We start from the raw sequence: 24,925 nt of genomic DNA, 5'->3' as shown, positions 1-24,925 counted from the left end.
TCTGCCTTAGCCTCTTGCACCCCTCTCCCCTCCCGCTTCCCCATCCCATCCCAGGACCCTACCACTTTGTGCTTTATCGTCCAGGTGCTCACACCCTTGCTGTCCTCTTGCCTCCTTCCCATGGCACAGAGAAGCGAGATCAGCCAGTATCTTTCTCGCTTTTGCACGGATTTCCCCCAGCGTAAGGCCACCTTCCCACTCCCCCTGCCACGCCGCTCCAGTCGCCGTTCTTCTCCTTTTTCTCCTTCTCCTTCTTCTTCTTCTTCAGAGGGGGTGGATGGGGCAAGCAGTAAGTCCATTTGAGACGATGGGGAAGATGGGTGGTGATGATGAGGGAAGGCTGTGGGTGGCTCCACGTCCTCGCGCGGGGCACGCTTGTTCGTGTTCTTGGGGGAAGATGCTGCTCATCATTCTTTTTCCTCTCCACGTGTGGAGGGCGTGGTGGGCTGTAGGTAAGCATGCGGGGGAAACGAGCCATCGGAACGTTCTCTGTTCCTTGCCACGCCGACTGGTGCGGTCAGCAGCCAGAGTTGTCCCTCGAGGTCTGAGATGTTAAACCACACATTCCCGGTCTGCCCTTTGCTGGAGGGTTTGGGGTTCGCGGCCGTCAGCCAAGAAACAGAGATGAAACGCAAGAGGTGATCGATAAGGGTCCTCAGGCGCCCCTCCACCGGGTCACGGGAATCATGAGGCAGTCGGGAAAGCAGCGAGGGGAGGACAGTTTCCCCACCGCCCCAGGCACTTTGGAGGCCGGCCGCATCTCCTCGCGTCCAGCGGCGTTTGTCCGGGGCCCAGCTGGAAGAGACAACTGACTGCCAGGCAGGCCGGGCAGAGTCGGAAGTCCAGTTGTCTTGCTATCCCAATCTGGGGTAGGCTCGGGTCTTTCCTCAGTGTGGGGAGGACCTTTGCTTTCAGAAATGAACGCTGCGTGACGGATCTCCACCTAGGCCCCGGTGCACTGCTGGTGGAGAGGTTTCTTTGGCACTAGTTGGCTCGCCTTTCTCCCCTTGGCCTTCGTGTCGGTGCTGGTGGTGCCGGCGGTGGTGCTCACGGCATCGTGGATCGCTTCTCCTGTTTGGCACTCGGCGCTTCTCCAGCATGCTCCTTGCACCGGAAATGGAGCCCCAGGGAACTTTGCAGACGAGCGTCCTGCCGGGGACGCACGGATCCCCGCCTCATTCCTGCCGGACCCTCTGCCTAGTAGCACGAGGCCTCCCGAGGGCAGCCACCCATAAAGACTGCTTGCCCATCTTCCCCCCGGACGCTGCTCGACGTCTGGGGCATTTCCGAGAGCCTGGCCGGCCGGAAGGACACGGTGCGTGGACCTGCACCCGCTCTTCCCTGCACCTCCCCGCCGATGGGCTCCGGAGGTCGTCTCCTTGCTCGGCTGGCTGTGAGCGTTCTGTGAGGTGTCTCCAGGCCGCGTCACTCACCAGAGGCCAGCGGTGCGGCCAGGGACTGGAGACGGGGGAAGAAAGGCAAGGCCACACCCAAAGTCCCATCCAGAGAGGACTCTCCCACCCTCGCAGAAGTGGCAGGCCCTGGCACCGTGCTCAGACCCGCTCACGCACCCCATTCGCTCCGCCGACTTCCCAGCAGAGCCAGCCCTCGAGAGCTGAGCCGCTCGGGCACAAACCCGTTCCCGGGGAACACCGAGACCCCGGGCTCACTCCAGGCCCCGCCTTTGCCCAGGAGGCCGCATCGTCCTCACCGCCAGAGAGGAACTCGCTCCTCCTTCGGCACTCTTGGTGCGTTGCCCGGGGCGTGCCGCACCCAGAGTGTGCCTGGGCGTCTGCACGCATGTGCGTCAGAGCCGGCCTACCGCCACAGCCCCAGAGATGGCCGCGGCTTCTTGTTCCTCCCCTTGGTCGCTCTGGCCCTCCCGCTGGCACAAGGGCCGTGGCCGGCGTCCGCCGGCCCCGGGAGCGGGGTGTCCGTGCTGGGCCGGTCGAGCCGGTGGTGCTCCCGTGCGGGCGGCAGGCGGTTCCTCCCTCCTCCGTGTCTGGACCAGTGAATCACGACTGCACCGGCAGGCAGGGCAGCCTGGATCTTGCGCAGCTCCAAGGCCGGCTTCGGTCGGTTGTGTTCTTGCAGGCGTCTCCACTGCTCTAAGCTCATCCCTTCGGCCTCTGTGTCCCCCGGGGACTCCTGCGACCCAGGAGCTCTGCCGCTGGCGTCTCCTGCAGGCTGCCCGGGGTCTGTGGGGTCAGCCCCGAGGGGGGCCGCTGCCCCTCCCCCAGCGCCCCCTTCCCACGCACCCTCCCAGGCGTAGAACAGGACGTAGGCGCTCTGGCTCAGGGCAGCAGTCTTGTCACAGGCGGTCACCTTGGCGTCGTCCATCTTATACCATTGGCCGTTGCCCGCTCGGACGTAACAAAAGTAGTGTCCTCGCTCACAGCTCCACCCGGAGTGCACCAGCACGGCATAGAGCACGTAGCCCAGTGGCCCTGCCTTCCGCTCAGACGTGTAGGGCTGCACGTCCAGGCACTGGGGATAGCGCACCTCCTGAGCCCTTTTGGCCCCGCTCAGCTGTGTGAACCGCTTCAGCACCAGCACCAGGACCTGGGAGGTGCTGTGCAAAGTCAACGTCTTGGTGGCAGGCACCTTCCGGAGACAAACGCCACAGTCATAGGCATTTTCCGCCTCCAGCTTCTCGGGCTTCACCAGCTCTCTCAGAGCTTGCTCCACACTCTGAGCCGCCGTGATATCCAGGCTGATGTCCAGGTAAGGGTCGAACGTGTCCGAGACACCGAGGCAGTGGAGACACTGGATCCGAGACCTCCACGTCCCGCCGAAGATCTGACGGACGACGCCGGTGTCCTCGGAGGCGTGGCCCGACGGCTGGGATGCACTCAGGCACCCTTGCTGCATGCCACTCAGAGTGAACATCAGAAACTCGTGGGCGTCTTCCTGCTGGTGTCTGTGGAAGCCCGCCAGCAGGTCCTTGCGGGGCCGGATCACCTCTCCCGCGTGAAGGAGGGCTCGGGTCACGTGAGCTCGCATGGCACAGAGCGTGCAGGAGCCGCCGGCCGGACAGAGGGTGGCGTGCTGCCGGGACACCAGCCAGCTGGCCAGGGGCGGCGTGTGGCTCAGACACTGCAGCGCCGCATTCACGTAGCAGGTGTTCCCCAGATTCTGAAGCCCAGCGCCCACCCCCCACGGCCCCCTCCAACTCAGGGCGACTTTCTGGCCAGGCGCCAGCCCCGCTGACCCGGGAGCCAAGTCACCCCGCTGGGGGCGCCCGACTGCCGGCGACGGCCCCTCAGGGACAGAGGGTCCCCGAAGGGCATCCGCACCAGCGGCGCTGGCCCGACCATCTTGCCCTCCGGCTAAGACGTTGAAGGGAGCCGGACACGCACCTCCCCCGTGCTCAGAAGCAGCCCCCGGGTCTCTGCAAACAAGGCCCACGAGGGTTTCCATCTCCTACCTGCAGCTGCACGCCGGTGCCTCCTTCCCTCACACCGTCGTCTCCAAAAAGGGCCCGGGCTCCGCCCCCTCGGGCCTTTGGGGGCTTTCCCACAGCCCCACCCCCGCACGTGCAAGCTCCTCATTCGCCGAGGCAGCCGAGGGCCTGCCCATTCCCACTCCTGCCATCCAACCACCGACACTTTTCTCGGGGAATTCCCCTTGACGAAGCCCCGCACGCACTTCCGACCTGGCCCCCTGGACCAAAGGGCTCCGGATGCAAATGATTCGGGGCCATTGGGCCTTCCAGGCTTGCCCGCTAGACATTCACTGCGGGCCTTCCAAGTTCAGCACACAAATGCGGGCTGCAGAGGAATGCCGTGGGCTCACCATTCACATCCTAACACACTTGTGCAAACATATGTCTGCCCACCTACCCTCTCCCCTTTAGGGGTCTCCCCACCCCAGACCCCTGCCAGAGGACAACCCCTCCCCACACAATAAGAAACCCTTGCCTCAACTTTGCTCTCCAGTGAGGTCCACTCCGATCTCTATGCTTTCTCACTGGACACTCTCCTAGCGTTCAGGGTCCTGGCACCAGAAGCTGCCTAGAGAGTGGCACATATGCTTTTCTCCCTTCAGGGCCATTGGTCAAGCCCCAAAGCGAGCTCATTCCAAAAGGCATAGAATTGCTGCAACTTTGGATGCATTGCTTCAGCTCCTTTTATGTCTCCGTTGCCTTTCGCCCTTCCTTTTCCTTCTTCCATTTGTTTTGATTGTTGTTGTTGTTGTTGTTGTCGTTGTCGTTCCTTTCTTTGTTTTTTTGGGGGTTTTTTGAGCCGTTTTTTGGTTTTGGGTTTTTTTGTGTTTTGGGGTTTTTTTTTTTTTTCGTTTTCCTTTTTTAATTTTTTTTTTAATTTTGTGTTCATTTTGTTATTTTTTTGTTGATTTTATTCTCTTTCTCTATTTTATATACAATAGTTGACTCATACAGTCGTCTTTCCAATTCCAGGGCTTAAAACGCGCTCTAAGTTAAGGCATAAAAAAGGTTTCCCTCCTGGAGGAGGATGACTGTTGCTTTCCTTCTCGGTGTGGGACAGGTGTGTTTGTTTGCTCTCCCGTCCTGGACATTATGCTTGCCTTCCAGGACGATGGGGGTTTCACGGTCCACGTGTTTCCCATACATAGCTGAAGCGTTGATTCCGTGGACCCTTACTAGGAAAGAACGGCCCTGACCCCGCTTTCTGCCTTAGCCTCTTGCACCCCTCTCCCCTCCCGCTTCCCCATCCCATCCCAGGACCCTACCACTTTGTGCTTTATCGTCCAGGTGCTCACACCCTTGCTGTCCTCTTGCCTCCTTCCCATGGCACAGAGAAGCGAGATCAGCCAGTATCTTTCTCGCTTTTGCACGGATTTCCCCCAGCGTAAGGCCACCTTCCCACTCCCCCTGCCACGCCGCTCCAGTCGCCGTTCTTCTCCTTTTTCTCCTTCTCCTTCTTCTTCTTCTTCAGAGGGGGTGGATGGGGCAAGCAGTAAGTCCATTTGAGACGATGGGGAAGATGGGTGGTGATGATGAGGGAAGGCTGTGGGTGGCTCCACGTCCTCGCGCGGGGCACGCTTGTTCGTGTTCTTGGGGGAAGATGCTGCTCATCATTCTTTTTCCTCTCCACGTGTGGAGGGCGTGGTGGGCTGTAGGTAAGCATGCGGGGGAAACGAGCCATCGGAACGTTCTCTGTTCCTTGCCACGCCGACTGGTGCGGTCAGCAGCCAGAGTTGTCCCTCGAGGTCTGAGATGTTAAACCACACATTCCCGGTCTGCCCTTTGCTGGAGGGTTTGGGGTTCGCGGCCGTCAGCCAAGAAACAGAGATGAAACGCAAGAGGTGATCGATAAGGGTCCTCAGGCGCCCCTCCACCGGGTCACGGGAATCATGAGGCAGTCGGGAAAGCAGCGAGGGGAGGACAGTTTCCCCACCGCCCCAGGCACTTTGGAGGCCGGCCGCATCTCCTCGCGTCCAGCGGCGTTTGTCCGGGGCCCAGCTGGAAGAGACAACTGACTGCCAGGCAGGCCGGGCAGAGTCGGAAGTCCAGTTGTCTTGCTATCCCAATCTGGGGTAGGCTCGGGTCTTTCCTCAGTGTGGGGAGGACCTTTGCTTTCAGAAATGAACGCTGCGTGACGGATCTCCACCTAGGCCCCGGTGCACTGCTGGTGGAGAGGTTTCTTTGGCACTAGTTGGCTCGCCTTTCTCCCCTTGGCCTTCGTGTCGGTGCTGGTGGTGCCGGCGGTGGTGCTCACGGCATCGTGGATCGCTTCTCCTGTTTGGCACTCGGCGCTTCTCCAGCATGCTCCTTGCACCGGAAATGGAGCCCCAGGGAACTTTGCAGACGAGCGTCCTGCCGGGGACGCACGGATCCCCGCCTCATTCCTGCCGGACCCTCTGCCTAGTAGCACGAGGCCTCCCGAGGGAAGCCACCCATAAAGACTGCTTGCCCATCTTCCCCCCGGACGCTGCTCGACGTCTGGGGCATTTCCGAGAGCCTGGCCGGCCGGAAGGACACGGTGCGTGGACCTGCACCCGCTCTTCCCTGCACCTCCCCGCCGATGGGCTCCGGAGGTCGTCTCCTTGCTCGGCTGGCTGTGAGCGTTCTGTGAGGTGTCTCCAGGCCGCGTCACTCACCAGAGGCCAGCGGTGCGGCCAGGGACTGGAGACGGGGGAAGAAAGGCAAGGCCACACCCAAAGTCCCATCCAGAGAGGACTCTCCCACCCTCGCAGAAGTGGCAGGCCCTGGCACCGTGCTCAGACCCGCTCACGCACCCCATTCGCTCCGCCGACTTCCCAGCAGAGCCAGCCCTCGAGAGCTGAGCCGCTCGGGCACAAACCCGTTCCCGGGGAACACCGAGACCCCGGGCTCACTCCAGGCCCCGCCTTTGCCCAGGAGGCCGCATCGTCCTCACCGCCAGAGAGGAACTCGCTCCTCCTTCGGCACTCTTGGTGCGTTGCCCGGGGCGTGCCGCACCCAGAGTGTGCCTGGGCGTCTGCACGCATGTGCGTCAGAGCCGGCCTACCGCCACAGCCCCAGAGATGGCCGCGGCTTCTTGTTCCTCCCCTTGGTCGCTCTGGCCCTCCCGCTGGCACAAGGGCCGTGGCCGGCGTCCGCCGGCCCCGGGAGCGGGGTGTCCGTGCTGGGCCGGTCGAGCCGGTGGTGCTCCCGTGCGGGCGGCAGGCGGTTCCTCCCTCCTCCGTGTCTGGACCAGTGAATCACGACTGCACCGGCAGGCAGGGCAGCCTGGATCTTGCGCAGCTCCAAGGCCGGCTTCGGTCGGTTGTGTTCTTGCAGGCGTCTCCACTGCTCTAAGCTCATCCCTTCGGCCTCTGTGTCCCCCGGGGACTCCTGCGACCCAGGAGCTCTGCCGCTGGCGTCTCCTGCAGGCTGCCCGGGGTCTGTGGGGTCAGCCCCGAGGGGGGCCGCTGCCCCTCCCCCAGCGCCCCCTTCCCACGCACCCTCCCAGGCGTAGAACAGGACGTAGGCGCTCTGGCTCAGGGCAGCAGTCTCGTCACAGGCGGTCACCTTGGCGTCGTCCATCTTATACCATTGGCCGTTGCCCGCTCGGACGTAACAAAAGTAGTGTCCTCGCTCACAGCTCCACCCGGAGTGCACCAGCACGGCATAGAGCACGTAGCCCAGTGGCCCTGCCTTCCGCTCAGACGTGTAGGGCTGCACGTCCAGGCACTGGGGATAGCGCACCTCCTGAGCCCTTTTGGCCCCGCTCAGCTGTGTGAACCGCTTCAGCACCAGCACCAGGACCTGGGAGGTGCTGTGCAAAGTCAACGTCTTGGTGGCAGGCACCTTCCGGAGACAAACGCCACAGTCATAGGCATTTTCCGCCTCCAGCTTCTCGGGCTTCACCAGCTCTCTCAGAGCTTGCTCCACACTCTGAGCCGCCGTGATATCCAGGCTGATGTCCAGGTAAGGGTCGAACGTGTCCGAGACACCGAGGCAGTGGAGACACTGGATCCGAGACCTCCACGTCCCGCCGAAGATCTGACGGACGACGCCGGTGTCCTCGGAGGCGTGGCCCGACGGCTGGGATGCACTCAGGCACCCTTGCTGCATGCCACTCAGAGTGAACATCAGAAACTCGTGGGCGTCTTCCTGCTGGTGTCTGTGGAAGCCCGCCAGCAGGTCCTTGCGGGGCCGGATCACCTCTCCCGCGTGAAGGAGGGCTCGGGTCACGTGAGCTCGCATGGCACAGAGCGTGCAGGAGCCGCCGGCCGGACAGAGGGTGGCGTGCTGCCGGGACACCAGCCAGCTGGCCAGGGGCGGCGTGTGGCTCAGACACTGCAGCGCCGCATTCACGTAGCAGGTGTTCCCCAGATTCTGAAGCCCAGCGCCCACCCCCCACGGCCCCCTCCAACTCAGGGCGACTTTCTGGCCAGGCGCCAGCCCCGCTGACCCGGGAGCCAAGTCACCCCGCTGGGGGCGCCCGACTGCCGGCGACGGCCCCTCAGGGACAGAGGGTCCCCGAAGGGCATCCGCACCAGCGGCGCTGGCCCGACCATCTTGCCCTCCGGCTAAGACGTTGAAGGGAGCCGGACACGCACCTCCCCCGTGCTCAGAAGCAGCCCCCGGGTCTCTGCAAACAAGGCCCACGAGGGTTTCCATCTCCTACCTGCAGCTGCACGCCGGTGCCTCCTTCCCTCACACCGTCGTCTCCAAAAAGGGCCCGGGCTCCGCCCCCTCGGGCCTTTGGGGGCTTTCCCACAGCCCCACCCCCGCACGTGCAAGCTCCTCATTCGCCGAGGCAGCCGAGGGCCTGCCCATTCCCACTCCTGCCATCCAACCACCGACACTTTTCTCGGGGAATTCCCCTTGACGAAGCCCCGCACGCACTTCCGACCTGGCCCCCTGGACCAAAGGGCTCCGGATGCAAATGATTCGGGGCCATTGGGCCTTCCAGGCTTGCCCGCTAGACATTCACTGCGGGCCTTCCAAGTTCAGCACACAAATGCGGGCTGCAGAGGAATGCCGTGGGCTCACCATTCACATCCTAACACACTTGTGCAAACATATGTCTGCCCACCTACCCTCTCCCCTTTAGGGGTCTCCCCACCCCAGACCCCTGCCAGAGGACAACCCCTCCCCACACAATAAGAAACCCTTGCCTCAACTTTGCTCTCCAGTGAGGTCCACTCCGATCTCTATGCTTTCTCACTGGACACTCTCCTAGCGTTCAGGGTCCTGGCACCAGAAGCTGCCTAGAGAGTGGCACATATGCTTTTCTCCCTTCAGGGCCATTGGTCAAGCCCCAAAGCGAGCTCATTCCAAAAGGCATAGAATTGCTGCAACTTTGGATGCATTGCTTCAGCTCCTTTTATGTCTCCGTTGCCTTTCGCCCTTCCTTTTCCTTCTTCCATTTGTTTTGATTGTTGTTGTTGTTGTTGTTGTCGTTGTCGTTCCTTTCTTTGTTTTTTTGGGGGTTTTTTGAGCCGTTTTTTGGTTTTGGGTTTTTTTGTGTTTTGGGGTTTTTTTTTTTTTTCGTTTTCCTTTTTTAATTTTTTTTTTAATTTTGTGTTCATTTTGTTATTTTTTTGTTGATTTTATTCTCTTTCTCTATTTTATATACAATAGTTGACTCATACAGTCGTCTTTCCAATTCCAGGGCTTAAAACGCGCTCTAAGTTAAGGCATAAAAAAGGTTTCCCTCCTGGAGGAGGATGACTGTTGCTTTCCTTCTCGGTGTGGGACAGGTGTGTTTGTTTGCTCTCCCGTCCTGGACATTATGCTTGCCTTCCAGGACGATGGGGGTTTCACGGTCCACGTGTTTCCCATACATAGCTGAAGCGTTGATTCCGTGGACCCTTACTAGGAAAGAACGGCCCTGACCCCGCTTTCTGCCTTAGCCTCTTGCACCCCTCTCCCCTCCCGCTTCCCCATCCCATCCCAGGACCCTACCACTTTGTGCTTTATCGTCCAGGTGCTCACACCCTTGCTGTCCTCTTGCCTCCTTCCCATGGCACAGAGAAGCGAGATCAGCCAGTATCTTTCTCGCTTTTGCACGGATTTCCCCCAGCGTAAGGCCACCTTCCCACTCCCCCTGCCACGCCGCTCCAGTCGCCGTTCTTCTCCTTTTTCTCCTTCTCCTTCTTCTTCTTCTTCAGAGGGGGTGGATGGGGCAAGCAGTAAGTCCATTTGAGACGATGGGGAAGATGGGTGGTGATGATGAGGGAAGGCTGTGGGTGGCTCCACGTCCTCGCGCGGGGCACGCTTGTTCGTGTTCTTGGGGGAAGATGCTGCTCATCATTCTTTTTCCTCTCCACGTGTGGAGGGCGTGGTGGGCTGTAGGTAAGCATGCGGGGGAAACGAGCCATCGGAACGTTCTCTGTTCCTTGCCACGCCGACTGGTGCGGTCAGCAGCCAGAGTTGTCCCTCGAGGTCTGAGATGTTAAACCACACATTCCCGGTCTGCCCTTTGCTGGAGGGTTTGGGGTTCGCGGCCGTCAGCCAAGAAACAGAGATGAAACGCAAGAGGTGATCGATAAGGGTCCTCAGGCGCCCCTCCACCGGGTCACGGGAATCATGAGGCAGTCGGGAAAGCAGCGAGGGGAGGACAGTTTCCCCACCGCCCCAGGCACTTTGGAGGCCGGCCGCATCTCCTCGCGTCCAGCGGCGTTTGTCCGGGGCCCAGCTGGAAGAGACAACTGACTGCCAGGCAGGCCGGGCAGAGTCGGAAGTCCAGTTGTCTTGCTATCCCAATCTGGGGTAGGCTCGGGTCTTTCCTCAGTGTGGGGAGGACCTTTGCTTTCAGAAATGAACGCTGCGTGACGGATCTCCACCTAGGCCCCGGTGCACTGCTGGTGGAGAGGTTTCTTTGGCACTAGTTGGCTCGCCTTTCTCCCCTTGGCCTTCGTGTCGGTGCTGGTGGTGCCGGCGGTGGTGCTCACGGCATCGTGGATCGCTTCTCCTGTTTGGCACTCGGCGCTTCTCCAGCATGCTCCTTGCACCGGAAATGGAGCCCCAGGGAACTTTGCAGACGAGCGTCCTGCCGGGGACGCACGGATCCCCGCCTCATTCCTGCCGGACCCTCTGCCTAGTAGCACGAGGCCTCCCGAGGGAAGCCACCCATAAAGACTGCTTGCCCATCTTCCCCCCGGACGCTGCTCGACGTCTGGGGCATTTCCGAGAGCCTGGCCGGCCGGAAGGACACGGTGCGTGGACCTGCACCCGCTCTTCCCTGCACCTCCCCGCCGATGGGCTCCGGAGGTCGTCTCCTTGCTCGGCTGGCTGTGAGCGTTCTGTGAGGTGTCTCCAGGCCGCGTCACTCACCAGAGGCCAGCGGTGCGGCCAGGGACTGGAGACGGGGGAAGAAAGGCAAGGCCACACCCAAAGTCCCATCCAGAGAGGACTCTCCCACCCTCGCAGAAGTGGCAGGCCCTGGCACCGTGCTCAGACCCGCTCACGCACCCCATTCGCTCCGCCGACTTCCCAGCAGAGCCAGCCCTCGAGAGCTGAGCCGCTCGGGCACAAACCCGTTCCCGGGGAACACCGAGACCCCGGGCTCACTCCAGGCCCCGCCTTTGCCCAGGAGGCCGCATCGTCCTCACCGCCAGAGAGGAACTCGCTCCTCCTTCGGCACTCTTGGTGCGTTGCCCGGGGCGTGCCGCACCCAGAGTGTGCCTGGGCGTCTGCACGCATGTGCGTCAGAGCCGGCCTACCGCCACAGCCCCAGAGATGGCCGCGGCTTCTTGTTCCTCCCCTTGGTCGCTCTGGCCCTCCCGCTGGCACAAGGGCCGTGGCCGGCGTCCGCCGGCCCCGGGAGCGGGGTGTCCGTGCTGGGCCGGTCGAGCCGGTGGTGCTCCCGTGCGGGCGGCAGGCGGTTCCTCCCTCCTCCGTGTCTGGACCAGTGAATCACGACTGCACCGGCAGGCAGGGCAGCCTGGATCTTGCGCAGCTCCAAGGCCGGCTTCGGTCGGTTGTGTTCTTGCAGGCGTCTCCACTGCTCTAAGCTCATCCCTTCGGCCTCTGTGTCCCCCGGGGACTCCTGCGACCCAGGAGCTCTGCCGCTGGCGTCTCCTGCAGGCTGCCCGGGGTCTGTGGGGTCAGCCCCGAGGGGGGCCGCTGCCCCTCCCCCAGCGCCCCCTTCCCACGCACCCTCCCAGGCGTAGAACAGGACGTAGGCGCTCTGGCTCAGGGCAGCAGTCTCGTCACAGGCGGTCACCTTGGCGTCGTCCATCTTATACCATTGGCCGTTGCCCGCTCGGACGTAACAAAAGTAGTGTCCTCGCTCACAGCTCCACCCGGAGTGCACCAGCACGGCATAGAGCACGTAGCCCAGTGGCCCTGCCTTCCGCTCAGACGTGTAGGGCTGCACGTCCAGGCACTGGGGATAGCGCACCTCCTGAGCCCTTTTGGCCCCGCTCAGCTGTGTGAACCGCTTCAGCACCAGCACCAGGACCTGGGAGGTGCTGTGCAAAGTCAACGTCTTGGTGGCAGGCACCTTCCGGAGACAAACGCCACAGTCATAGGCATTTTCCGCCTCCAGCTTCTCGGGCTTCACCAGCTCTCTCAGAGCTTGCTCCACACTCTGAGCCGCCGTGATATCCAGGCTGATGTCCAGGTAAGGGTCGAACGTGTCCGAGACACCGAGGCAGTGGAGACACTGGATCCGAGACCTCCACGTCCCGCCGAAGATCTGACGGACGACGCCGGTGTCCTCGGAGGCGTGGCCCGACGGCTGGGATGCACTCAGGCACCCTTGCTGCATGCCACTCAGAGTGAACATCAGAAACTCGTGGGCGTCTTCCTGCTGGTGTCTGTGGAAGCCCGCCAGCAGGTCCTTGCGGGGCCGGATCACCTCTCCCGCGTGAAGGAGGGCTCGGGTCACGTGAGCTCGCATGGCACAGAGCGTGCAGGAGCCGCCGGCCGGACAGAGGGTGGCGTGCTGCCGGGACACCAGCCAGCTGGCCAGGGGCGGCGTGTGGCTCAGACACTGCAGCGCCGCATTCACGTAGCAGGTGTTCCCCAGATTCTGAAGCCCAGCGCCCACCCCCCACGGCCCCCTCCAACTCAGGGCGACTTTCTGGCCAGGCGCCAGCCCCGCTGACCCGGGAGCCAAGTCACCCCGCTGGGGGCGCCCGACTGCCGGCGACGGCCCCTCAGGGACAGAGGGTCCCCGAAGGGCATCCGCACCAGCGGCGCTGGCCCGACCATCTTGCCCTCCGGCTAAGACGTTGAAGGGAGCCGGACACGCACCTCCCCCGTGCTCAGAAGCAGCCCCCGGGTCTCTGCAAACAAGGCCCACGAGGGTTTCCATCTCCTACCTGCAGCTGCACGCCGGTGCCTCCTTCCCTCACACCGTCGTCTCCAAAAAGGGCCCGGGCTCCGCCCCCTCGGGCCTTTGGGGGCTTTCCCACAGCCCCACCCCCGCACGTGCAAGCTCCTCATTCGCCGAGGCAGCCGAGGGCCTGCCCATTCCCACTCCTGCCATCCAACCACCGACACTTTTCTCGGGGAATTCCCCTTGACGAAGCCCCGCACGCACTTCCGACCTGGCCCCCTGGACCAAAGGGCTCCGGATGCAAATGATTCGGGGCCATTGGGCCTTCCAGGCTTGCCCGCTAGACATTCACTGCGGGCCTTCCAAGTTCAGCACACAAATGCGGGCTGCAGAGGAATGCCGTGGGCTCACCATTCACATCCTAACACACTTGTGCAAACATATGTCTGCCCACCTACCCTCTCCCCTTTAGGGGTCTCCCCACCCCAGACCCCTGCCAGAGGACAACCCCTCCCCACACAATAAGAAACCCTTGCCTCAACTTTGCTCTCCAGTGAGGTCCACTCCGATCTCTATGCTTTCTCACTGGACACTCTCCTAGCGTTCAGGGTCCTGGCACCAGAAGCTGCCTAGAGAGTGGCACATATGCTTTTCTCCCTTCAGGGCCATTGGTCAAGCCCCAAAGCGAGCTCATTCCAAAAGGCATAGAATTGCTGCAACTTTGGATGCATTGCTTCAGCTCCTTTTATGTCTCCGTTGCCTTTCGCCCTTCCTTTTCCTTCTTCCATTTGTTTTGATTGTTGTTGTTGTTGTTGTTGTCGTTGTCGTTCCTTTCTTTGTTTTTTTGGGGGTTTTTTGAGCCGTTTTTTGGTTTTGGGTTTTTTTGTGTTTTGGGGTTTTTTTTTTTTTTCGTTTTCCTTTTTTAATTTTTTTTTTAATTTTGTGTTCATTTTGTTATTTTTTTGTTGATTTTATTCTCTTTCTCTATTTTATATACAATAGTTGACTCATACAGTCGTCTTTCCAATTCCAGGGCTTAAAACGCGCTCTAAGTTAAGGCATAAAAAAGGTTTCCCTCCTGGAGGAGGATGACTGTTGCTTTCCTTCTCGGTGTGGGACAGGTGTGTTTGTTTGCTCTCCCGTCCTGGACATTATGCTTGCCTTCCAGGACGATGGGGGTTTCACGGTCCACGTGTTTCCCATACATAGCTGAAGCGTTGATTCCGTGGACCCTTACTAGGAAAGAACGGCCCTGACCCCGCTTTCTGCCTTAGCCTCTTGCACCCCTCTCCCCTCCCGCTTCCCCATCCCATCCCAGGACCCTACCACTTTGTGCTTTATCGTCCAGGTGCTCACACCCTTGCTGTCCTCTTGCCTCCTTCCCATGGCACAGAGAAGCGAGATCAGCCAGTATCTTTCTCGCTTTTGCACGGATTTCCCCCAGCGTAAGGCCACCTTCCCACTCCCCCTGCCACGCCGCTCCAGTCGCCGTTCTTCTCCTTTTTCTCCTTCTCCTTCTTCTTCTTCTTCAGAGGGGGTGGATGGGGCAAGCAGTAAGTCCATTTGAGACGATGGGGAAGATGGGTGGTGATGATGAGGGAAGGCTGTGGGTGGCTCCACGTCCTCGCGCGGGGCACGCTTGTTCGTGTTCTTGGGGGAAGATGCTGCTCATCATTCTTTTTCCTCTCCACGTGTGGAGGGCGTGGTGGGCTGTAGGTAAGCATGCGGGGGAAACGAGCCATCGGAACGTTCTCTGTTCCTTGCCACGCCGACTGGTGCGGTCAGCAGCCAGAGTTGTCCCTCGAGGTCTGAGATGTTAAACCACACATTCCCGGTCTGCCCTTTGCTGGAGGGTTTGGGGTTCGCGGCCGTCAGCCAAGAAACAGAGATGAAACGCAAGAGGTGATCGATAAGGGTCCTCAGGCGCCCCTCCACCGGGTCACGGGAATCATGAGGCAGTCGGGAAAGCAGCGAGGGGAGGACAGTTTCCCCACCGCCCCAGGCACTTTGGAGGCCGGCCGCATCTCCTCGCGTCCAGCGGCGTTTGTCCGGGGCCCAGCTGGAAGAGACAACTGACTGCCAGGCAGGCCGGGCAGAGTCGGAAGTCCAGTTGTCTTGCTATCCCAATCTGGGGTAGGCTCGGGTCTTTCCTCAGTGTGGGGAGGACCTTTGCTTTCAGAAATGAACGCTGCGTGACGGATCTCCACCTAGGCCCCGGTGCACTGCTGGTGGAGAGGTTTCTTTGGCACTAGTTGGCTCGCCTTTCTCCCCTTGGCCTTCGTGTCGGTGCTGGTGGTGCCGGCGGTGGTGCTCACGGCATCGTGGATCGCTTCTCCTGTTTGGCACTCGGCGCTTCTCCAGCATGCTCCTTGCACCGGAAATGGAGCCCCAGGGAACTTTGCAGACGAGCGTCCTGCCGGGGACGCACGGATCCCCGCCTCATTCCTGCCGGACCCTCTGCCTAGTAGCACGAGGCCTCCCGAGGGAAGCCACCCATAAAGACTGCTTGCCCATCTTCCCCCCGGACGCTGCTCGACGTCTGGGGCATTTCCGAGAGCCTGGCCGGCCGGAAGGACACGGTGCGTGGACCTGCACCCGCTCTTCCCTGCACCTCCCCGCCGATGGGCTCCGGAGGTCGTCTCCTTGCTCGGCTGGCTGTGAGCGTTCTGTGAGGTGTCTCCAGGCCGCGTCACTCACCAGAGGCCAGCGGTGCGGCCAGGGACTGGAGACGGGGGAAGAAAGGCAAGGCCACACCCAAAGTCCCATCCAGAGAGGACTCTCCCACCCTCGCAGAAGTGGCAGGCCCTGGCACCGTGCTCAGACCCGCTCACGCACCCCATTCGCTCCGCCGACTTCCCAGCAGAGCCAGCCCTCGAGAGCTGAGCCGCTCGGGCACAAACCCCTTCCCAGGGAATGCCGAGACCCTGGGCTCACTCCAGGCCCCGCCTTTGCCCAGGAGGCCGCATCGTCCTCACCGCCAGAGAGGAACTCGCTCCTTGTTGGCACTCTTTGTGCCTCACCCAGGGTCTGCTGTGATGTTCCCAAGTATTGCAGGAATGAAATCATCAGAAATGTTGGTTTTAACTCTTCTCTATATTGCTGGAATTCACCTGTGTTGCCACCTTTTTCCTGACTTTTATATTTGATCGTCTTTTATCATTTCATTTATTGCTTGTCTTTGGTCTGGTCAGATTTTCTAATTCTTAATGGTTTAGTGTTGGTAGATTGTACTTTTCAAAGAATATGTCTATTTCTTCTAGGTTATCTATTTTTGGGGATCAGTTATTTGCAGTAATCTCATAGTCCACTATATTTCCTTGATAGCTGTTGTACTGTCTCCTTTTTCATTTCTGACATTATTCTAAGGGCCCTCCTACATTTTTTTTCTTTATTAGTCACACTTCAGGCTTGTCAGTTTTTTTTATGATTTGAGAAAACCAGCTTTTAGCTTTTAATACCCAGGCATTTCAAAAAAAAATAATAAGTTTAGTGCTTTAGTACATAGAAGGTAATTTTTTTTTTGCCAGATACCATTCACTAGATGATTTTAATATTTGTATATTTCTTCTCACTGCAGTGCACTCTTCTCCATTTTTTATGTTGAACTTACAGAAACTGACATGTTTATTTGACAATGCATAACTCAGATGACCATTATATCTACTACTGTGGGCAGGAATCCCTTAGAAAAAATGGAGTAGCCATCATAGTCAACAATAGAGTTCAACATACAGTTCTTGCATGCAATATCAAAAACAACACAATGATGTCTGTTCATTTCCAAGGCAAGCTATTCAATATCCCAGTTATCCAAGTCTTTGCCCTGACCAGTAATACTGAAGAAGCTGAAGTTGAATGGTTCTATGAAAACCTAAAAGACCTTTTAGTACTAACACCCAAAAAAGATGTCCTTTTCATTTTAGGGGACTGGAATGGAAGAGTATGAAATCAAGAAATACCTGGATTAACAGGCAAATTTGGCCTTGGATTACAGGATGAAACAGGGCAAAGTCTAACAGAGTTTCCCAAGAAAACACACTGGTCATAGCAAACACCCTCTTCCAACAACACAAGAGAAGACTCTACAAATGGACATCACCAGATTACCAACATGGAAATCAGATTGATTATATTCTTCGCAGGCAAAGATGGAGAAGTTCTATACAGTCAGCAAAAACAAGGCTGGGAGCTGGCTGTGGCTCATATCAGAAACTCCTTATTGCCAAATCTAGACTTAAATTTACGAAAGTGGGGACAACCACTAGACCATTCAGGTATGACCTAAATCCAATCCCTTATGATTATACAGTGGAAGTGAGAAATAGATTTAAGGGCCTAGATCTGATAGACAGAGTGCCCGATGAACTATGGACAGAGGTTTGTGACATTGTACAGGAGACAAGGAGCAAGACCATCCCCAAGAAAAAGAAATGCAAAAAGGAAAAATGGCTGTCTAAGGAGGCCTCACAAATAGCTGTGAAAAGAAGAGAAGCAAAAAGCAAAGGAGAAGGAGAAGGCAATGGCAACCCACTCCAGTACACTTGCCTGGAAAATCCCATGGACGGAGGAGCATGGTAGGCTGCAGTCCATGGCGTCACACAGAGTCGGACACGACTGTAGTGACAGCAGTGGAGGCGGCAGCAGCATGCAGTTACAAGCATAATGTATATGGATCCTAAACTACATATCATGTGTAATCTATAAATGAGGTTGTGCTTACGTAAAGAAATGATCCTCTTAAATGTAGAATTAATGGACTTTTAGATATGCAGATGACACCACGCTTATGGCAGAAGGTGAAGAGGAACTAAAAAGCCTCTTGCTAAAAGTGAAAGAGGAGAGCGAAAAAGTTGGCTTAAAGCTTACCATTCAGAAAACTAAGATAATGGCACCTGGTCCCATCACTTCATGGGAAATAGATGGGGAAACAGTAAAAACAGTGTCAGACTTTAATTTGGGGATCTCCAAAATCACTGCAGATGGTGATTGTAGCCATGAAATTAAAAGACGCTTACTCCTTGGAAGGAAAGTTATGACCATCCTAGATAGCATATTACAAAGCAGAGACATTACTTTGCCAACTAAGGTCCATCTAGTCAAGGCTATGGTTTTTCCAGTGGTCAGGTATGGATATGAAAGTTGGACTGTGAAGAAGGCTGAGCGCCGAAGAATTGATGCTTTTGAACTGTGCTGTTGGAGAAGACTCCTGAGAGTCCCTTGGACTGCAAGGAGATCCAACCAGTCCATTCTAAAGGAGATCAGACCTGGGAGTTCATTGGAAGGACTGATGCTAAAGCTGGAACTCCAGTACTTTGGCCACCTCAAGTGAAGGGTTGACTCATTGGAAAAGACTCTGATGCTGGGAGGGATTGGGGGCAGGAGGAGAAGGGGACAACAGAGGATGAGATGGCTGGATGGCATCACAGACTCAATGGACATGAGTCTGGGTGAACTCCGGGAGTTGGTGATGGACAGGGAGGCCTGGCGTGCTGCAATTCATGGGGTCGCGAAGAGTCGGACACGACTGAGCGACTGAACTGAACTGAACTGACACAATCTCCTTTCTGTGTTGGTGTTTGTCTTTAAGACTGTAAATCTCATCAGCTTTTCACAGTAATGTCTCTATTAGACTCTTTTAAAAACTATCTTCTACAGTTAATAAAATATAAAAACTGCACCTGCTATTATGCTAGCTTTCATTCTTGCATATTTTCACAGGGAACCTACTTTAATGAATTTATTTTGAGAAGTTTTAAATCAAATTCTATGTCAGGATTTTACATTAATGTCAAATAGCTGGTTAGATTGGTTCAATGTTAAAATAGGTATTATGGTAACTTCCTCATCAGTTAAATTACTAATTTAAAGTATAACATGTTTTTCATTAAGAGAAACTAACTTATAAAGAAGTTTGGCTGAGAATAGCACACTGTTAAGGCCCTTTGTTGTACAGAATCCTGTGCTTTAATAAATCATGATGTTGTTAAGAAAAAAAAGCAAAGGAGAAAAGGAAATGTATAAGTATCTGAATGCAGAGTTCCAAAGAATAGCAGGAAGAGATAAGAAAGCCTTCCTCAGAGATCAATGCAATGAAATAGAGGAAAACAATAGAATGGGAAAGACTAGAGATCTCTTCAAGAAAATTAGAGATACCAAGGGAAAACTTCATGCAAATATGTGCTCAATAAAGGACAGAAGTGTTATGGACCTAACAGAAGTAAAAGATATTAAGAAGAGGTGGCAAGAATACACAGAAGAACTGTACAAAAAACGATTTTCATGACCCGGATAATCACGATGGTGTGATCACTCACCTAGAGCCAGACATCCTGGAATGTGAAGTCAAGTGGGCCTTAGGAAGCATCACTACAAACAAAGCTAGAGGAGGTGATGGAATTCCAGTTGAGCTATTTCAAATTCTAAAAGATGATGCTATGAAAGTGCTGCACTCAATATGCCAGCAAATTTGGAAAACTCAGCAGTGGCCACAGGACTGGAAAAGGTCAGTTTTCATTTCAATCCCAAAGAAAGGCAATGCAAAATAACGTTTAAACTACTACACAATTGCACTCATCTCACACACTAGTAAAGTAATGCTCAAGATTCTCCAAGCCAGGCTTCAACAGTACTTGAACCATGAACTTCCCGATGTTCAAAAAGGCAGAGGAACCAGAGATCAAATTGCCAATATCTGCTGGATCATGGAAAAAGCAAGAGAGTTCCAGAAAAACATCTATTTCTGCTTTATTGACCATGCCAAAGCCTTTGACTGAGTGGATTACCACAAACTGTGGAAAATTCTGAAAGAGGCAGGAATACCAGACCACGTGACCTGCCTCCTGAGAAATCTGTAGAAAGCAGGTCAGGAAGCAACAGTTAGAACTGGACATGGAACAACAGACTGGTTCCAAATAGGAAAAGGAGTGCGTCAAGGCTGTATATTGTCACCCTGCTCATTTAACTTCTATGCAGAGTACATCATGAGAAACACTGAACTGGTAGAAGCACAAGCTGGAATCAAGATTGCCAAGAGAAATATCAATAACCTCAGATATGCAGATGACACCACCCTTATGGCAGAAAGTGAAGAGGAACTAAAAAGCCTCTTCATGAAAGTGAAAGAGGAGAGTGAAAAAGTTGGCTTAAAACTCAACATTCAAACAACTAAGATCATGGCATCTGGTCCCATCCCTGCATGGCAAGTAGATGAGGAAACAGTGTCAGACTTTATTTTTGGGGGCTCCAAAGCCACTGCAGATGGTGACTGCAGCCATGAAATTAAAAGACGCTTGCACCTTGGAAGAAAAGTTATGACCAACTGAGCATATTAAAAAGCAGAGACATTACGTTGCCAACAAAGGCCCATCTTGTCAAAGCTATGGTTTTTCCAGTAGTCATGGATGGATGTGAGAGCTGGACTATAAAGAAAGCTGAGCACCAAAGAACTGATGCTTTTGAATGTGGTGTTGGAGAAGACTCTTGAGAGTCCCTTGGGCTGCAAGGAGATCCAACCAGTCCATCCTAAAGAAAATCAGTCCTGAATATTCATTGGAAGGACTGATGTTGAAGCTGAAACTCCAGTGCTTTGGCCACCTCATGCAAAGAACAGACTCCTTGGGAAAGACCCGGATGCTTTGAAAGTATCAAGGCAGGAGGAGAAGGGAACGACAGAAGACGAAACGGCTAGATGGCATCACCGACTGAATGGACATGAGTTTGGGTAAACTCTGGGAGTTGGTGATGGACTGGGAGGCCTGGAGTGCTGCAGTCCATGGGGTCTCAAAGAGTCGGACACGACTCAGCGACTGAACTAAAATGATGAAGAAATGCTGCCCCCGTGGCCATTTTCCATACTAACAGCGTTAGAAGCTGTGCTGATGGACACTTCATATTCAGAAGGCCTGTGTGGTTGTCAACTGCCCTCAAGAAACGTTCTAGGAGTGTTCATCGAAAAACAGGGCAGACATTCAAGAAGTCGGTTGCAAGAGGTTTCACTCATACCCTTTAAAAAAATCACAGGAAATGATGTCAGGCTTGCTAAATACTAGAGAAATCCAAATCAAAACTACAATGAGGTATCACCTCACACCGGTCAGAATGGCCACTGTCAAACACGCTACAAAGAACCAAGGGTGGAGAGTGTGGGGAGATATGAGACCCCTCCTCCATGGATGCTGCAATGTCTACTGAGAACAGCCACCATGGAGACAGCGTGCATGCTACGTCACTTCAGTTGTTTTTGGCTCTTCTCAACCCCGTGGACTGTAGCCTGCCAGGCTCCTCTGTCCATGGGATTCTCCAGGCAAGAATACTGGAGTGGGTTGCCATCCCCTCCTCCAGGGGATCTTCCCGACCTGGAGATCGAAGCCAGGTCTTCTGCACTGCAGGCAGATTCTTTACCATCTGAGCCACCAGGGAAGCCTGAACAGGCCTGTTTCCATAGATTAAAACTTCACCAACTTTGCAGTTTGGAGAGACACTGCTCTGGAAACTCCCTGGTGTTTTCCGTACTTCGGCAAGTAATACACCTTTCCTTCCCACGAGCCTTGGGTGGGTTTATCTTCTGGTTCAACACCCCCCAAGAGGCAAACCCACTTTCTGTTAACATCTCTCCATCCAGACTCCCAACCAGCACTCCTGGCCCGCCTTGACAATAATTCTACAGTCAGTTGTCTTGCTTCCGATACACGGAACTCATGTTATTTTTCTGCGAGCAAAGCTGGGTAAGGGTCAGAAACAGTGTCCCCATTTTATCCTGTGGAGCCAGTAAGTGTCAAGCAAACTCTCTCCTCTGTGGATCCATTGTCCTCCAATTTGATGCCTCCTTTTATGGAAAACACAGGGCTTTGGGGGGTTTATTTACAGTTCATTTCTGCAGCCTTTTAATACTTACATTGTGCTTAAGTCCCTCAGTCATCTCTCTTTGCAAACCCATGAACTGTAGCTGGCCAGGATCCTCTGTCCATGGGGATTCTCCAGGCAAGAATAGTGGAGTGGGTCGCCATGCCCTCCTCTAGGGGATCTTCCCAACCCAGGGACTGAACCCAGGTCTCCCGCATTGCAGAAGGATTTTCCATCAGGGAAGCCCATACCTACATTAAATATACAGATTACTCATCAGTACTGCTTCAACTGCTTTGAGGTTAAAAATCCTCCAGGTTTTTCCTAATATTATTCCATGTGTCGCGTTTAAATCTTTTACCAATATGCTGTTTATCTTGTGTCTTGTCAGAATTTAATTACACAGTTTTCCCCTGATACTCATCACATACAGTTCTTGCCAAAACCGGGTTTGACAAGGTAGGGCACCAGTGGGCCCAGGAGAAAGTTCGAGAGCAGGACTACAAGTCGGGTGGAGCCCAGGTTCTAGTTCAGGAAACTGGAAGGAAACATCCAGCCTCAGGACCCACTGCCCACGTGAGGCTCCAGGACTAAGACGCGACGCCTGAAAACAAGCAAAGAAAACGGCCAAGATGCGCCTGCGCGCTGGAGGCCTCTTGACAGACACGCGTGGAATGTAGAGCAGCCAATCCCCGAGCGGCGGGGCGGGGCCTTCTGCGCGCTCCCCGCTATCCCGGCGGCTATTGGCCGGACTGCTTCGCTGGCAACGCCGATTGGAGGCTTGTGCCTGCCAGGCCTGTAGAAGTCGGCTGCTCGCCCTTGGCTTTGCCACAGCCGCAGAGGACGGGACGAGGCTCGGCTAGAGGCCGCCCAGCTCCGAGCACCGGAGGACAGGGAGGGTGACCGACGGGGACGCACCCTGAGAAACCCTCATAAACGCTTAGCCTGACGGCTTCCAATTCCAGGCTGGGAAGCCCCAAGTCCCGGCAACTTTGAGGAACCCGGGTCCTACCTGAAGGGAGCTCGTGTATAGTCAGCTTAGGGACTACAAGTCCCTTCACTCACAGAAACACTGAATCCCCTTGTGCTGCGATCCCCAAATACCTAGAGGAACCACAGTTCCCTTCAGCCTGAGGCACCCTAAAAATAGCACTTGCAGACAGACCAAATTTCCTTAACCTCAGAGACCCTGAATACCTCAGCCTGGGAACTCTTAATCCCGTCCTCCTTAAGACCCCAACTGTCCTGCATGTTGGAAACCTAAAGCCCCTTAATGAGACCCCCCAATTTCCTCAGCCTCAAAGATCCCACGTTTTCTCAACCTGTGCATTCTACATCAGCCAAATGACTCCCCCAAACTCCTCTTTCTGAGGAACCCCAGTTCCTTCAGCCCGTGTGACCCAGATCTCCTCAAGCCGAGGGACTTGTCCCTTAGACGTGGAGCCCATGTTAAGCCCAGATTTTCCCAGAGTATCCAGGCGGAGATCCCAAAAATGCTTTTTGGAGAAATCTTCCCTCTCCTGCACTGGAACAGAGCCTTGATTTCAGCCTGACCCCAGTCCAGCAGTTAGGGGCTTCCAGGTCTCCTCCGGACTCCCTCCGTCACCCACAGACACGACTCTCCCACTGCCTTTCCTCAGAGGGGCTGAATTGTAAGGGAATCAGAGAAGCCAAATCTAGTTCACATTAGGCTGGTCTGTGACAGCTGCTCATCCCGTCCATCCCACCAGTACCCCTACCCTGACTTTCCCCGCACTTTCCTTCCCTGAACACTCCACCCAAGGAAAACAGACCTGGCTCTAGACAGTGGTCTGGGCTATCTTAGCATCTTCTTCTTCCACAGGCACCTTGGCCTTGAGGTGGTGGCATGGCCGTCAGCTCCAACAGATGCCCGGAGGAGAGCACTGAGGGTGATACTGGGAGAACAGAGTGGAAGCCCATGGTGAGAGGCGGAGGTGGCAGAGCTGGGCTGTGAGCCGGCTCTACAGGAAGGACACGGAGCTGGTCCCTGAAGGGCCACAGAATGCTTGCCTGTGTGGCTGAATAGTCTCTGTGACACACACAGGATGGGCGAGCCTGGGCCTGTCTGAGAGGGTGCGGTGGAGTGCGGTGGAACAGGACACTAGCATCGTCAACTGCTCTGTGTCCAGGGAGAGTTGGGAAAAGGCTCTGTTTCTGCTCAAAATTCTCCAAGCCAGGCTTCAACAATACATGAACTGTGAACTTCCAGATGTTCAAGCTGGTTTTAGAAAAGGCAGAGATCAAATTGCCAACATCTGCTGGATCATAGAAAAAGCAAGAAAGTTCCAGAAAAACATCTATTTTTGCTTTATTGACTATGCCAAAGCCTTTGACTGTGTGGATCACAATAAACTGTGGAAAATTCTGAAAGAGATGGGAATACCAGACCACCTGACCTACCTCCTGAGAAATCTGTAGAAAGCAGGTCAGGAAGCAACAGTTAGAACTGGACATGGAACAACAGACTGGTTCCAAATAGGAAAAGGAGTACATCAAGGCTGTATATTGTCACCCTGCTTATTTAACTTCTATGCAGAATACATCATGAGAAATGCTGGACTGGATGAAGCACAAGCTGGAATCAAGATTACTGGGAGAAATATCAATCACCTCAGATATGCAGATGACACCACCCTTCTGGCAGAAAGTGAAGAAGAACAAATGAACGTGATGAAAGTGAAAGAGGAGAGTGAAAAGTTGGCTTAAAACTCAACATTCAGAAAACGAAGATCATGGTATCCGGTCCCATCAGTTTATGGCAAATAGATGGAGAAACAATGGAAACAGTGGAACACTTTATTTTGGGGGCTCCAAAATCACTGCAGATGGTGACTGCAGCCATGAAATTAAAAGACGCTTACTCATTGGAAGGAAAGCTATGACCAACCTAGATAGCATATTAAAAAGCAGAGACATTACTTTGCCAACAAAGGTCCGTCTAGCCAAGGCTATGGTTTTTCCAGTGGTCATGTATGGATGTGAGAGTTGGACTATAAAGAAAGCTGAGTGCCAGAGAATTGATGCTTTTGAACTGTGGTGCTGGAGAAGACTCTTAAGAGTCCCTTGGACTGCAAGGAGATCCAACCAGTCCATCCTAAAGGACATCAGTCCCAAGTGATCATTGGAAGGACTGATGTTGAAGCCCCTGATGTGAAGAACTGACATTTGAAAAGACCCTGATGCTCAGAAAGATTGAGGGCAGGAGGAGAAGGGACAACAGAGGATGAGATGATTGGATGGCATCACCGGCTCAATGGACATGGGTTTGGGTGGACTCTGGGAGTTGATGATGGACAGGGAGGCCTGGCATGCTGCGGTTCATGGGGTCGCAAAGAGTTGGACACAACTGAGCGACTGAACTGAACTGAACTTGCTCAGTTAAG

The 24,925-nt window shown here is 55.3% G+C and overlaps 3 protein-coding genes across 3 annotated transcripts; all 3 read right to left on the bottom strand.

Moving 5' to 3' along the window:
* Window positions 1–1,818: 1,818 nt before the first annotated feature.
* Window positions 1,819–3,420, bottom strand: LOC138436454 (ubiquitin carboxyl-terminal hydrolase 17-like protein 6). The gene has a single exon (XM_069582022.1). It carries the CDS (start codon window positions 3,418–3,420, stop codon window positions 1,819–1,821), a length of 1,602 nt encoding a protein of 533 aa, XP_069438123.1.
* Window positions 3,421–6,466: 3,046 nt separating this feature from the next.
* On the bottom strand, window positions 6,467–8,068 carry LOC138436453 (ubiquitin carboxyl-terminal hydrolase 17-like protein 6). The gene has a single exon (XM_069582021.1). It carries the CDS (start codon window positions 8,066–8,068, stop codon window positions 6,467–6,469), a length of 1,602 nt encoding a protein of 533 aa, XP_069438122.1.
* A 3,046-nt stretch (window positions 8,069–11,114) lies between these two features.
* On the bottom strand, window positions 11,115–12,716 carry LOC138436451 (ubiquitin carboxyl-terminal hydrolase 17-like protein 6). The gene has a single exon (XM_069582020.1). The coding sequence runs from the start codon at window positions 12,714–12,716 to the stop codon at window positions 11,115–11,117; it is 1,602 nt and encodes a 533-aa protein (XP_069438121.1).
* Window positions 12,717–24,925: the final 12,209 nt, after the last annotated feature.

The sequence above is a fragment of the Ovis canadensis genome, chromosome 3, assembly GCF_042477335.2.
Source record: "Ovis canadensis isolate MfBH-ARS-UI-01 breed Bighorn chromosome 3, ARS-UI_OviCan_v2, whole genome shotgun sequence".
In the NCBI taxonomy this organism is placed as follows: domain Eukaryota; kingdom Metazoa; phylum Chordata; class Mammalia; order Artiodactyla; family Bovidae; genus Ovis; species Ovis canadensis.
The sequence above is the reverse complement of the archived record's forward strand: the minus strand, read 5'-3'. Positions and strand labels throughout refer to the sequence as shown.